Source organism: Lactuca sativa, chromosome 5 (assembly GCF_002870075.4).
Source record: "Lactuca sativa cultivar Salinas chromosome 5, Lsat_Salinas_v11, whole genome shotgun sequence".
In the NCBI taxonomy this organism is placed as follows: domain Eukaryota; kingdom Viridiplantae; phylum Streptophyta; class Magnoliopsida; order Asterales; family Asteraceae; genus Lactuca; species Lactuca sativa.
In genome coordinates this window covers 54,688,359-54,704,309 of record NC_056627.2, presented here as the reverse complement: position 1 = coordinate 54,704,309, position 15,951 = coordinate 54,688,359, and the positions used below count along the sequence as shown (strand labels likewise).

Genomic DNA, 15,951 nt, shown 5'->3' with positions numbered 1-15,951 from the left:
CAACCGGGGATCAAGAACGAAAAGTCATAAAAATCCCATAAAGTGAAGAATGCGAAACAACTTTGTTGATCAATTGTCGTTGCGGTGCAAGCATCACAAAGAATAACACGAAATCCGACTTCGGTATGGAGTATTCTTCCAAAATAACCGGCATGAAGTGAACCAATGTGACAATCCATGGGTGGTTTGTGGCAAAAATTGGTATTAAAAAAAATTGGTGTAAAAAAATAATTTGTTTTAATAAAAAAATTAGCTAAATAAAAAAAATGGTGTTTAAAAAATTAATTGGCTAAACAAAAAATAAATGTTGTAAAAAAATAAATTTAAAAAAATTAAACAATAAAAAAAGGATGAAAAAGAAAAAAAATGAAGTTAAAAAAAATAAGAAGGCTTAAAAAAAGGGGAGGGGCTGATGAGAAGGGAGGAAAAAAGAAGGAGGAAAGGAGGAGGAAGAAGGAGGGAAGGAAAGGGGGGAGGAGGGAGGCTAGAAGGAGGAAGGAGAAGGAGGGGCTAGAGACGCAAGTGAACCGAGGATAAGGAGGTTGCGGATGGATAAGGGTGAGGACAAGGCTTGCCTACGGATGAGGACTGCAAGTCGGACGTCTGCTGATGGTGCGAAGGAGAAGCAAGTGAGTTACGGTCCGATGAGGGATCTGAAGCTACGGTAGGGGTCTGGACTTCGGTCCGAAGAAAAAAGAGGCTTCGGTCAGCAGAAAGAAAGGAAGTTGCCGTCCTCGGTTTTAGGCTAACAGGTTGCTGACCAAGGCCTGGCTAAATGGTTACGGACCAAGGCCTGAGAGGGGCTGCCGGGAGGCTTCTTAGGAGGCTCTGGTAGGCAGTTTTTGGTTGCGATTCAAGGGTCCAAGAAGGACATGTGGCTTTATGCACACCAAAGAATTACGTCCATACATTCTTCATAAAGATCTACAGCAACAATTTGTTTATGAACAAGAGAATATCATAACTTTTGAATGACAAAAGTTACTGGGAAAAGTCTTCAAGAAAAATGCTCCAACTTTATCAATAAATAAGCCCATAATTTGTGTCTTTTCTTCCAAGAATAAGAACCTCCTTGAGCATATTCTTCAACAGTTTGGAGACCAGAAAAATAATATCTTCACCCATTTATCTTCATTTCTTCAACAGAAAAATACTAAGAACACCAAGAACATATATTTCCAGCAGTGAATTTGAGGGAGCAGCAGCAACATAATTATTCTACTAAGTAAGAATCACCCCAGAAAAATAGAAAACTCATTAGAAATTTCTGGTAGAACCCGAAAATTCTTGCAAAAACACAAAAAATCTTCAAGATAATCACCGAACGGGAGTTGTTCCCTTGAACTAGTCGATTAACCCTTCAAGGTATGGCTCTGATACCAATTGTAGAGACCCATTTTTATATGAACGGTGGATGTAGAAGGAAAATATCTCGAGATTTATCATGTATCAAAATATAAATATATGAAGAACATGATGAGAATTCTTGAAAGATGAGAAAGAAAGAGATATAAAATATAATTCATGATGAACATTGGTGGGAGAGAGAAACTCTCCCTATGTGGGGACAAACCACGAATTCTCTCTCTAGAATTACATTGAGACTAAGAGTGTATAACTAAGAAATGACCACCTCTCCCTTTACATATAAAGGAGAGTTAAATACACCAACAATAGAATAAAGGGAAAAATGCTACCAAACTACCACTCATTATTTGTAGAACATTTCCATGCTCCAACACCGGCCATCTCTCACAATTCTGACACCACCATTGTTCTCCTCTAGGTAAAGGCTACAAACCCCACTAAAAATATTTCTCAAAGCTCGTCGGAAAATTTTTCCGGAATCTCAACCCGTTGCCAGATTTCTCGGGTTTTTGCGGTAAATTACTTCTCATGGGGAATTGAGCAAAGCTTCAAGCTTGGGTGGAGTGTTGCAAGATTTTCAAATCCCGAATTTTCGCGTGCAAATTTTTGACTTTCAATAGTCGTGGTCACCAATCGGTACATTCTTTACTTGACTTTAATTAACCAATATGCATGTTTTAGAACAACAATTTATATGGTATTTAAGGAGAATAATATTCTCTTAGATCGATAGATTCAAACAGATATTAAAAGGATAATGACTAGAATAGAAAACGATAAATATAGAGATGAATCAAACGAGTGTTGAATGATTAATATGCTCCACCTAAGAAGAATTCAATGTGAATTGCTACTGTAGAGGTGTACTAGGGTTACATTCTAAGATCAATCAATAAAAATAATCAAGAAGCGTAAATAATATAATGCATGCATACACTATATATACTAAACCCTAAAACAAAACACGGCTAGACATGCCCAAACCGAGAATACAAATGGACCGAACACAAAGCCCAATGACGCAATCACTTGGACTCAACAATCTCCGCCTTTGCGTCAATTGGGGCGAGAGATCACTTCGGTTGAGTAATGATGGTTTTCATCACAGTCTTGAACAACTTCGGTATAAGAGCAAGTAGAGTTTGGCGAAAGTTAATACACCACCAAAGCATATCCGAAAACAACTTCTTGTATGCATCACTGTTCTGATCGCACCTGTATATGATCTCAAGAATGTGCACCAAGCATGAAGTGGAGAACATGTGTTTGTCAACAAGAGCGAACAAGCATTTTTGACCTTCTCCCCTAGTGAACATGACTATGTGAAACTGTGGGTCGATCTTTCCCTTCATCATCAAATTGATGTCGATTGCCTTCCCAATTAGTTTGATGATGGGCTTCTTTTTCAGGGAAGACGTGATCTCTTAATCCATCTTCGCGACTTCAAGAATATAGCACACCAACATTCGCTTGATATGATCAATGATAGGCTCATACTCTTGTTGATTGGTCAGTAAGATGTTGTTCAAGAGGATCCAGTCATGAGGATTCAGATTCGGCATATCAGCGAAGGAGATCATATGGACAGAAGTATCTGAGCCTCGAGTCACTCTGAATTTGATGTTGATGAACTTCCCTGCCGAAGTGGGTTTCACCACCTTAACTGTTGTGATCTTCTAATTACTCCAAGTCAGGTATTGTGGTTGAGAGAATGTAAAATTATACTCGATCAGGTCTTGATCAACCTACGGGTCAGGAGAAGGGATGGCAACAGTTGACTCGAAACAATGAAATATAAATGCCTTTCGGGTGATTGGCATGACAAATTGAGAGTCCTTGGAATTTTCAAGATTGAATGAAAGGACTGGTTCGAGCCAATGTGTTCTTGGTGATTCGATTACCTCCTTCAGAAGTTTTTCCATCGTCCATAGAGGGAACATGGTTTTCCTTCATTCCATGGCATCGTTCGCTTCTTTTTGTTTCATCTCCCTTTCAATTTCTTCATTCACCTTACTAAGCTTTTCCTCAATCTCTTGTTCATTTTTTTGACTTTAACATTTTCTGTTTTGGAGGCTTTTCCTTTGATTTCGACCACATCTTCGATTTCAACCTCATCATCATCACTAATTTACTAATTTTGTTTTTCCTTCAGACTGCCTGAATCTTCATTACCCTTCGGTTCAGCAGTGACTTTAGGTCGTGGGATGGGTTTGCTTGTTGGAGGTTGTTGTGATTGAACTTGGCTAACATCTTCTTCCCCTTGTTTCGGAGGGACAAAAGACTCTGGAACACCTTCTATGCTGCTTAGAATGTCTAGAGCAGGTCTCAACTTCTTAGCCAAGTTTCATCGAACCGAGATAGTAAGAACTGAGCCATGCGCTTCCAGAAGATGCAGAATAATGGAATCCACATCACCAACGCTGCTCTTTATGACAGCTCGCTCTGACTTGAGTTCATCATTCTCTTTTAGAGCCTGGTTGAGCTTCAGATCTTGAGTTTTAACTTTGGTGGTCTTGAGAGCCAGTTCATCCATGAGTTTGTTCTCCATGGCTAGATCAGATTGAAGTTTATCAAGACGATGATTTATGGAAGATTGAAGCTCAGTGTACTCGGATTTGATGGTTTGGCGTGCTTCCACAAAATGCTTCTTTTTAGCTTGAAGCGAACTGGTAAGAGTATCAACCGAAGCATTCACCATATGAGCATTCTTTTGAGGTGCAGCTTGCAGAGAGTCAAGAAAAACATGAGCATTAGAAATCAGATTTTCAACATTTGTGCTTGCAATCTTTTGTGGATTCATCAATTGCAATAGAGGCTTTCTGGTAAGAGGAAGTGGAAGCATCTATATCTTTAACGACATTAGAAATTGTAGTATCATGCTCTTTGACAATGGTTTCCAACAGAGCCTTGATTTCAGCTTCAGAATACACCTGAGTTGGAGTAGAGGAGAAAGAAGAGAGCATTTTATCAAGCGTGTCATTCAGATTCTTTAAATGCTTCTTTGTGACCGGAGCATCATCATCATCATCGCTTTGAACACGATATGGGCTAAAATAAACTGAGTGAAACTCCATTTCTGCTCCGCTAAGAACAATGTCAGATTCGTGTGATGGAGGTGGGGATAAAGGTTTTGAAGTGATTGGTGGTTCAGATTCTGAAGTAGGTACCCCCGTATCAGATACGTTGACACCAGCTTGTGGTTGAGTGGTAGTGGTAGTGGTTGTTGTAACTTTGGTGAATAAGGGAGTGTGAATTGGAATTGAGGTTGTAGTGGAAGAAGAGATTGGAGGAGGACAATGAGCAATGGTAATTGGAACCGATTGAGTAGGAGAAGGAGGAGGTAAGTTTCGGTAACCTTCATGATCTGGTGAGGGAGGAGCCGAATTACTTCGAAGTGAACTTTCGTGTTGAGAGACATCATCGTCACCAGACTCGGGCTCGGGTTGTGGATCAGATGGAACATAGTCGGAGTCACTTGATGAAGGAGCCTTTGGTTTGTGTGCCTTCTTCTTAGTCTTTCGTTTCTTTGGAGCCCAAGGAGCGGCTTGTTCAGGCTTTTACTTCTTGGGAGTAGAACCATTAGAGGATTGACCTTTGTTCTCCCCTTTTCTGTCAGGCTTTTTCCCTTGTTTCGCTGGTTTGTCTGTTGCTTCCAGCGAATTTTGCATTTCAAGAGTAAGCTGCAATGGTGCTGAAGGAGGGAGCTTCTTGTACTCATTCATCCATTTACTTTTAGTGGAGACACAACGATACATTGATTCCGAAACCGAACCAAGAAATATGAACTTTGATGGATCAAAAATGATTATCTTCATCATGTGAAAGGTAGTAATCGATGACATTAGGGAGTCAACCATTGTTGGAACTTTAAATTTCTCCATCGCCCAGTGAGTAAATAGAGTCCAAAATCTAGCGCAAGAGATTCCAGGGTAGCGAGAAGCAGAATTAAGACTTTGAACCAGTTGCGATCATAAGATGGATCCAAAGTCCATGTTAACCCCATGGTACAGACCATAAAGAACGGTCATTAACGCCTTACTCGCCCCATCAGAACCAGCAACCCTCTTCAATAAACCTTTGAAGAGGAGGGTAAAAAGTCCATTCCACTGAGGAGGAAGGCATGACTTTCTTGAACTTTGTAATAATGGTGAGAACCTCAGTATACCCCATATCATAGAACATTGTGAAGTGTTGAGTGGTGGAAAAAGTATCAAGGTTGATCATGGAGTCGTCGATAGCCATCCTTAGTAACAAACAAAATCGAGTTTTGGAAATCGACGCTTTGTGATTGAAGATCTCAAAGAAGATTCTCTCCTTGACTTTGTCGTAGACAACAATTAAGCCGACTTGAGAGAGCAACGACATTGGAACATACTCCACCTTGGTTAGTGCAACAACAAATGGTGAATATTTAAGGCATTCAACCACTTGCAGCATATATGGATCATACTGGAACGGTGATAGATGAATGATGAGGTTCTGATTTGGTTTAATTGTGAGAAGAGATGACTGGGCACTTTGTTCATGAACTGAAGAGGAATCTGCCATTGATGATTCTTGAAGAAGAAGATGAACAGTACAGAGAGAATACACCATATAGCTCTTGAGAGGATTTGGAAGTGATAAGAGTATAAACAGAAGTTGAGAAATCGCTTTATACAATTACCATGTGAGAGAAAAAATTCGGAGTGATGAGTGCACAATCCGCTGATGTGTCGCCTGAAAAAGCACGATTTGACAATTGTTACCCCGAAAAGTGTGTCAGGCGGCGTGAGAATGGAAAAGATTCAAATTCACGTGCCTTTAAAACCTTATCCTTTCATCTTTTATTTCAATTTTGAAATGATCCAAATTCCCTATGAAATATCGAGTCATCCTTTAGCTTCATATGTATTTACCCTTCGCTCCCAATATAGTGTACCACCACAACAAATTGAACCGAACGCCGTATTTGAGAAATACCAATTTGTTCCACGATCAAGACTTGTGAAAGATCATAAAGATCTTCGTGCAAAAGTGTGCCAATCGAAAAGAAATAAAGCAAATTATTTGTGGGATTTAAGTGATGTCTAGATAGACACGAAACTATGGATCCCAGGCACGAATCATTTCCTTCAAATTCAAGAGAGACTTAGAAGTGTATGTGTGGTTTCCCGGTGAAATACGATCAAATGTTTATTAAGAAACATTGAAAGGCATCTTTTCAAATTTAAGCTATAATTGGTGGCTTCGCTTCAACCGAACTTCAGTACTTGACATAAGAACGAAAGTTGGATGAAGTACTTGTGAGAGAAGTGTGGCCTGTTGAACAAGTAGGTTAGATAATATATTCAGTAACTTGGTGATTTATATGTTGAAATCCAAAAAAAATAAAGACTGGATCTTTTGGGATGAAAAGTCTTGGTGTTAGACAAATTCCTAAAGATCACACAAAAATAAAAGGATTTCAAGGTACTGACCATCAATTCATTTAAGGCATTGGTTTTTGGGTCTCACTTAGCACGTGGTGAAACGAAACTAAGATTATCAACACAGATGTTGTGTAACCATAAACCTCAGTGGTAAATACTAAGAGTCTCAAGGGTTACGATTATGAACCAAAATTAGATGGAGAAATAATAATAGGTTGTTAAAGAACCAAAAGTACCTCTGCAATTAAAATAGACCAAGCAGATAACTCTTAACTCAATTTGAGAAGATTAAGGTAGCTCATGACTTGAGTGATTTTATCAGCCTAATTGGGAAGAAACAATTGGTATATATCGAATCAGTAAGGCTTCACTCAAAGTCTTGGAGGCTTCGGTCAACATGCAACAACATGCTTCTAGGGACAATTAGCTAGTACATAGATACAAAATTTATACCTGCCCCAGCTCCATCATGTAAGTACATCTGTGATACAGAATTATAAAAAGAAAATATTTTTGGATTTTATGAAATTTTTCTGAAAAAATAAATAAAAACAGAAATAAAACTATTCTTGAGTTTTGGTAATGAATTAAAGACATAAAGTAAAGTAAACAAAATATATACATAGTATACAAAGGATATGTAAGTTCCAAACCATAAGTTGAAACAATCGCTCTCTTTGAAAAATGATAAGAGGCGAAATAGACCGAGCCTTCACTTCATTTCGGTTCCCGAAAAATTAGGAGTCGAAATAGACAGAGCGTTCGGCTCATTTCGGTTGTTGAAAAATAATAAGAAAGCGAAAGAGAAAGTTATTCCTAATGAAACGAGTGTGCTTTTGGAACTGACGCAGCTTCCATCATTCCTAAGCCTTGTAGTACTTTATTAAACGGTGCTTCAGGCAAGGCCTTAGTGAAGATGTCAGGCAATTGATCAGAGGAACGAATGAAGTTAATTTTAACATTCCCATCTTCTACATGATCCTTGATGAAGTGATATCTCAGTGCTATGTGTTTCTTCTTGGGATGTTGCACTGGATTATAACAAATTCTGATGGCGCTTTCAGAGTCGCAATAAAGAGGAATGTTCTTCATATTCAGGACATAATCTATTAATTGGCTTTGTATCCAAATGACCTGGGAAGTGCAAGATGCTGCAACAATATACTCAACTTTGGTTGTAGAGAGCAAAACACATGTTTGTTTCTTGGACTGCCAACTGACAAGTTTACCATATAGGAATTGACATCCTCCTGTAGTGCTCTTTCGGTCCAAACCGCATCCTCCAAGATCAACATCAGAGAATGCTTGAACAAAAAATCATGATTTAGCAGGATAGCACAAAGTGAGAGAAGAAGTTCGCGTGGATTAGCTTGGAACCTGGCATAGTAACAAACAAAAAACATAATGTCTGGTCTACTAGCTGTTAGATACATTAGAGACCCTATCATTTGCCGATAGAGAGTCATATCAACAATCGGTTTCTCCAAAGATGGAGTTAACTTCGTTCCAAATACCATAGGAACTTTTAGTTTTGAACCACCCATCATGCCAAACTTAGCTAGTAAGGTCTTCGTATAGGCCTCCCGATTGATAAATATTCCTTTGGGTCCCTGTTTAATATTCAAGCCAAGGAAAAATTTAATTGGACTCATTGAGCTCATCTCAAACTTAGTCTCCATCAATTTCCTGAATTCAGCTATTAGACATGGATTCGTGGAACCGAAGATGATGTCATCGACATAAATTTGGACGATCATTAAGTGGTCACCCTTTTTCTTTCAAAAGAAGGTTGGGTCAACCGAACCTTGTTTAAACTGGGACATTGAAATCGAGTAAGGGTTTCATACAAGGCTCTAGGAGATTGCTTCAACCCATAGACGGATTTATCCAGGATATAGCAATGATTAGGATTCTTTTCATTCACGAAACCTGGTGGTTGGTCAACATATACAGTCTCCACTAACTCTCCATTTAGGAATGCACACTTCACATCTAATTGAAATACTTCAAAGTTATTGTGTGCAGCATATGCCAGAAGATTCGCACTGATTCTAACCTTGCTACAGGGGCGAAGGTTTCTTCATAGTCTATACCTTCTTCCTGACAATATCCCTTTACAACCATCCTCGCCTTATTATGAATCACATTCCCTTCTTGTCCATTTTGTTTCTGAAAACCCATTTTAAGCCAACTACAGATGTATCCTTTAGTATGGGAACTAGTCTCCAAACTGAATTTCTCTCAAACTCATGAAGTTCGTCTTGCATTGCCTGTACCCAACCTGAGTGATCGAGTGCAATATTAATCGTTTTTGGTTCTATTTTTGAGACGAATGAGTTAAACATGCAAAATTCTACTTGAGAGAACAGAGCAATTTGCTTCGCTTTTATTTGAGACCGTGTGAGCACTCCCTCAGATGATTCACCAACTACTTGAGTTTTTGGATGATCTCTTGTCCATTTTGTGAGAGGAGGGTAGTTTGGATCATATGCAGGATCTAATTCGGCATTGATTTCCTCTTCCAATTCCGATTGAAAATCCGAATCATCATTCGTATTATGATTCTCCCCCTTGAATGATGAGACGATTTCAACATCTTGATCAGAATGCTCCCCCTCGAATGGGACATTATGGGTTGTTGTTGGTGATGGATTTTCCTCTTGGAATGCCGAATCAGGGTTGTCTGATGTGGATAAACCCTCCCCGTGTAATATAGAGCTTTCTTTTGGAGGTTCACTTGGACGTGGCTGTTCGTTTGGTCCTTTATGTTCTCTTTCTAATTATTTTGCTGCTTCAATGATAATTTTCTTCAAGTTTTCGATCTTGTTGTCAGTTGCCTTTGTCTCATAATTTATTGTTCTTTCTGGTTCATCAAAGAGTAACATGTATTCTTCAAATAGATTGGAAATTGGAACCGAGAGTTGACCTGATGCTAGAAAGATTTCCTCTGTTAGACCTTTAATTGATTAAAGTTTCTTCACGTAATCATCATCAAAGGTGACATAATAGGTTTCTTCAATTTTCGTTAAATGCTTATTCAACACCCTATATGCCTTTGAAGAAAGCAAATAACCAAGAAAATTCCCTTCATTTTCCTTTACATCGATCTTGTTTCGGTTCTCTTTGGAGTTGAAAATAAAGCACCATGAATTGAACACATGGAAGAACTTAACATTTGGCTTGCGATTATTCACGATTTCGTATGGAGTGATGGGAAAGCGCTTATTAAGGAAGGATTGGTTCTGGGTATAGCAGGAAGAAGCTATGGCATCATCCTAGAAGTACAAGGGTAAGGAAGCGAAGCTAAGCATGGTTCGAGCTGCTTCACACAAAGAGTGGTTTCTCCTTTCAACTATGCCATTCTGTTGTGGAGTGTAGGAAGTAGAAAAGTTGTGAGACACTCCTTTATTAACAAGAAATTCTTCGACCTCTTGATTTTTAAATTTCAGCCCGTTGTCACTTATGATGTTTCTAACCACCTTTACAGTTGAAGTTGCACTTGCTTTATAAACGCTTTGAGCTTAGGAGTCGCCTCTGATTTCTGTTTAAGAAAGAAAACCCAAGTGAAACGTGAAATGTCATCAACAATTACCAAAATGTACTTACTACCACCGATGCTTTCGACTACTGAAGGACCACACAAGTCGATGTGTAGAAGCTCAAGTGGTTCAATGATTTTTGTGATAACACATGTGGGATGACTCTTTTGGCTTTTCTTTCCCATTTCGCATGCAGCGCACAAGTGTTCCTTATCAAATTTGAGAAGGGGATGTCCTCGTACATGATCATCGATAAACAACTTATTGATATCTTTAAAGTTAATATGTGAGAGCCTTCGGTGCCAGAGCCAACTTTCGTCAGAGTGTGCTTTTAACAAAAGGCATACAACTGGCTTTCCTCGAATTGGGTTAAGATTTAGAGGATACATCTCTCCTTTTTGCTTGGATTTTAACAGGACTATCTTCGTCTTCTTTTCAACAATCTCAGAACCTTCATCATCGAATGAAACATTCAAGCTAGTTCCCACGACCAGTTGAGAGACGCTGATGAGATTGTGTTGTAATCCCTCTACATATGCTACCTTCCGGAATGAGAATTCTCCGTTTGTGATCATTCTGTAGCCTTTGATCATGTGATATGAATTATTCCCGTATTTGACACATCCACCATCCTTAAGGGACCGAAACTCCCTTAGCTCTTCACTCCTTCCTGTCATGTGACATGAGCAGCCACTATCAATTTACCATTCGTCGTCGAACTGGTCGTCACTTATAACCTACAAAATTTAAGCATATTTAAGAACCCAAAGTTTCTTAGGTCCTCGTGAGCCTTTTATAGGACAGGGAATTGCAACTGAAAGATCAACCAAATATGTTCTTTTTAGTAAGGTGATTTCATCTATTCTTTTGATGGTAAAAACCTTGATTTTATTGTTTTCTTGTTTTGGCTTATTTTAAGTTGACTATTTATTTTTGTTTTGATTCTCACTTAAACTTGTCTTTTGATTCCTAGGGTTAGATAACGTCTTTTTGGTATGAACTTCAAGGTGTGAAACTAGATTTCCCTTTCCTTTGATATTCTTGACCTGGTTCGGCTTCGGTTGTTTATGGACCTTAGGACCGAAGTTGGTCTTTCATTTCTTACTACTTCTTGATTCAGTACCGAAACTGTTTCTTTGGTTTGTTTGGATACAAGACTGATAGTGAGTACATAAACTTTTGTTTGCTTGAGGGATTACTTTTGCCTGAGGATTCGATACCTTGTGAATGTGAATAGCATTTTGAGAATTGCAAAACTGCTTTCTCTCTTTGAGATTCTTTTGGTACCTTCTGTTCCTTTGACGTGTTTGCTCAACAAGCTGTTTTTTAGATTTGTCAACTTTTGCCTTTGGTTTCGGTTCATCTTCATAAGCTTCGCTTGGAGATTATTCTCTAGATGCCTTTTTCGGTTCGCCTTTAATTTCTTTAGTACCGCTTGTACTTGTCTTATCAAAGCTTGAAGGCTTGTTGAGAGGTTCAGCCACATATCTACCCTTGACTCTCCATGAGGTTTGCTCCGACAGACCCACTGTTTCGTCTGCATTGTCAATGGGAGCATACCAGAAGAATTTATCACACCCATCAGCATTGTCTTCATCTATGAAAGAAGTTAGCTCAATTTTTTGCTTCTTAGTAACTCCAGTGGTGGCATAGACTTGATTCTGTACAGTTTGCACTTTTTTGTATACCACTGCCTTTTCTTTAAGGACTTTGGACTTGTCCTTGGACATACGAGCGAAAGCAACCGAGTTTTCAGATATGAGAGGTTTTTCCGGTTTGGGTTAACTTTTGAGGAATTCAGAGCAGTCGACCTCATCGCATTCAGAAATTTCACTCATATCACTGTCCTCGTAAAATTCAGAAGTATTTTCCACATTCATCTTATTTTCTGAACTTTATTTCGTACTCAATGAATCAAATTTTTGCATGGTTTCGATCTTTAGTTTCAATCTGTTATTTTCGTCCAGTAAATTCCTAAGCATGTCCTTATCGTCTTTGGACTTTATAAAGGACTCAATTTTGTCAAGACCAATCTTGTAAGCATCTGAAACCTCATCTGATGATACAATAGATTCACAATTGTAGCAATCGACATCAACTTCATCCTCCTTAAATTCAAGAAACGGCAAAATCATTTTGTGAACATTTTGTCAATATCACAATTCAAATGTAACTGAGTAATATTAGTGTAAAGACGTTTAGCTATTAAACAAAAAATATTCCTTTGTTTTAAAAACTTCAAATTGTCACGTTGTAAATAAATCAACTCATCTCTCGTTCTAACTAAATCTAACTCTGTCTTCTCGATCCATATCCTTCGCTCCTCACTCTTGGATGCCACCCTGCTAAGTTGATCGGTTAAGTTAGCATTTCTGAGGCATGTTTGCATTAGACTTCCACTTAAACTAGAAATTTCGAATTTTAATTCATTTAATTCCTTTTCATAGTTTGTTACAGGTATTTTAAGTTATTCGAGAATAGATTGTACCTTCTTGATCAACTGATCGCAGTTGTTGATCCTTTCACTCACAGGTTTGGCTATAAAACACTTATCTTCCTTTTATTCGCCTCATCATGCTCGCCTTCGGTTGTGTAACTCCTCATTTGTGACACTCCAGCTGTCACCATCAAGCATCTCCCAGCGCGCTCAGCACCATCTTCTTTCGCCACAAAAGCCCTGCCATGCGTGGGTTTACGTATCTCTTCATCTTTAGAGTCTGTAGACCAGACCTCCACGCCACCGAACTCATCATCCATAATGTTCTCCTGCACAATCAAAGCATTCATAGAATTGTTCGTAGCTTTCTTCTTCTTTATCTCCTCCAGCTTGCGCATATGATTTGCTTCATCATCTTCACCCTCCTTCTTCTCTGATATTTTTCTTAACATGCAATCTTTGGCAAGTGGTTTTTGCCATGGCAGAAGTTGAAATCGTATCCAGAGTCTCCTACCAGTTTGCTCTCCATCTTCTCTTCTTCTTTCGTAGGATTGCTTTTGTTATCTTCTTTCGCCTTTTCTAAGCTGCAGCTTCCCTGCCAGTTTCGGTTCTTGGCAACGAGGAACTTTTTGCGAGCAAATCGCTTTTGTTTGGAAACCATCATCGCATACTCTTTGCTTGACAGATCACATTCTGACATTTATGAATCATCTTCACCTTCTGCCAAATTCTTCGCCTAAGAGAGGATGGCCAAGATCCCATACCAGACACCACTTTTGCTTCCTTTGTCACAACACTTTCATGAGACATGAGAATTACCACCATCTTCACCAATGAATAGGTCTTAAATTGCTCGTGAGCCTTCATAGTTGATGCCACAACCATCCATTCGTGTCTCAAACCATTCGGAAATGTGACCTTCTGTTCAATCACTTCTCTTCCAATACCATGAAAAAACATTTCTCTAAAAAGATGGTTGAAACGATCGAATGTGTGAATAATTTTTCATTTGGATTTTGTTGGAAAGCACCGAACTTAGAGAGCAATAGAGTTTGGATGTAATGTTCCAGGTCCTCATCAGTGGAATACAACTCCTTGAGTCTATCCCGGATCTCTTTTGTTGTGGTGCATGGGCCTACCAAACGAAAGGTATCGGACTGCAAAGCGAATCTTATCATTCTCATGGCTTTAACGTTACACAACAACTTTTCTTGTACTCCTTTTGAGTCTTAATGGATCTATTTGTTCCAGAATGAACAAAAGGACCTAATGTTATTGCTTCCCAGAGAAAAGAATCGTTGTCTTCAGAACCAATGACGTAGTCTTCAAAGTGATGTGTCCAAACTTCATAATCTTGAGTGTATAGAATCGGGATCCTAGTTGTGGATCCAATGCTGTTGGAGATATTGATCGGATTGGTTTGTGAATCGTCGAGAGACATGATGACCTTTTTCAGATATCTGCTAAGAGTCAGACTTGTAAAGATTGAATTTGGGTTTTATCAAAAGCAAGAAACAGCGTCAATGAAGAGATGACGGCTCCTAACAATTCGATGAAAGCGGAAACCCTAAAATTTTTCTTCCAATAGAAGAGATGCGTATATATTACACAGTCTCCTGCTCTGATACCAATTGATGAGAATAATATTCTCTTAGATCGATAGATTCAAACATATATTAAAAGGACAATGACAAGAATAGAAAACGATAAACACAGAGATGAATCAAACGAGTTTCGAATGATTAATATGCTCCACCTTAGAAGAATTCAATGTGAATTGCTACTGTAGAGGTGTGCTAGGGTTACAATGTAAGATCAATCAATAATAACAATCAAAACGCGTTACTAATATAATGCATGCATGCACTATATATTTTCTAAACCCTAAAACAAAACACGGCTGGATAGGCCCAAACCGAGAATACAAATGGACCGAACACAAAGCCCAATGACGCAATCACTTGGACTCAACAGTATTGCATCAAATTAGTCTATGAAGTATTTATTGCTTTGATTGTTGAACCATTTTAGAAGTCCATAGGGATTCAATTGGTGATTTGCATTGAAATATTATTTGTTGGTATTGTTGGTTCGTGTGGTTGTTAATTTCCTTATAGGTTGATCATGTACACATATAGAAAACGCCCGACTGTTGCCCGAGGCAAGACCCCCACTAGAGCTCAAAATGATGAACCCGACACTCTAAGGTTTCGGGACGCTAAGGCGACTGAAAATTACAAGAAGAGTTTTCCTAGGAAACTTGCCTCCACCAAATTTCTGTGCAAACCCACGCTCATTTCATTAGGGGTTCTTGACTGGGTCACTCAATTGTTCCATAACATCGGGTGGGAAAACCTTCTCGAACTCATGGCACACACTTACGAGCTCCCTACTAGAGAGTTCCTTGACGAATGTGGGTTAGACAGCGAGAGAAAAAAGGTTGCATTATAACTTATGGGGGATCGGGCGTACATTGATTTTGCAAGGATAAATGACACTTTTGGCTTACCTTCCTCGAACACATTCGCAACTTTTGACACCTTTCCTGCCGAGTTCAACCACGAGACTTTTTATACGGAAATCACCGGTGAGATCTTTTCATGTGCCGGTCGCGATAAGGCAACCTCCATCATTCACCCGTGCCTCCGCATTGCCCATCGTATCTTGATGCGCACTGTTTTTGCCCGCAAAGAAGTCGGCCTAGTCACAAAAAATGAGCTCTTCTTCCTTTGGTGCATGACGCGACGTGAAAACCCGTCGATCCCAGATTTTGCCTCGTTCTGTTTCCATAAATGCACACTCATGAGAACCAAAGCAACCGATGATATTTGCATTGGAGGATTTGTCACCCTTTTAGCCCGCGGTCTTGACATTGAGCTCCCAGACAATTACGAGCCCATTAACAACAAAATTCTCTTGGATGAGCAGCTTTTCACAAACATGCATCACGTCTGTCGTAGGAATAGGAGCAGTTTTACGTGGTATTGTCCTCAAGGGGTTGGATATTTTAGTCTTCCTGACCCCTACCCTTAACCCCAACACCCATATCCTCCTCCCGATCCCACGGTTTAGGTACTTTCACCTCGCCCCAAGCATTGAGGACAATGCTTATTACTAAGCTTGGGGTGGGGTATTCCCTTTTCTTTTTTCTTTCGCATGCATTTTACCTTAGGTTGTATAGCATTTTAGCTTTAAT

The 15,951-nt window shown here is 39.2% G+C and overlaps 1 protein-coding gene across 1 annotated transcript; it reads right to left on the bottom strand.

The window, feature by feature from the left end:
• Nucleotides 1-4,133: 4,133 nt before the first annotated feature.
• LOC122197867 (pollen-specific leucine-rich repeat extensin-like protein 2) lies at nucleotides 4,134-5,249 on the bottom strand. The gene is made up of 2 exons (XM_042902004.1): nucleotides 4,961-5,249; nucleotides 4,134-4,912 (listed from the first exon to the last, which is right to left on the bottom strand). The coding sequence occupies exons 1-2, from the start codon at nucleotides 5,247-5,249 to the stop codon at nucleotides 4,134-4,136; spliced, it is 1,068 nt and encodes a 355-aa protein (XP_042757938.1).
• Nucleotides 5,250-15,951: the final 10,702 nt, after the last annotated feature.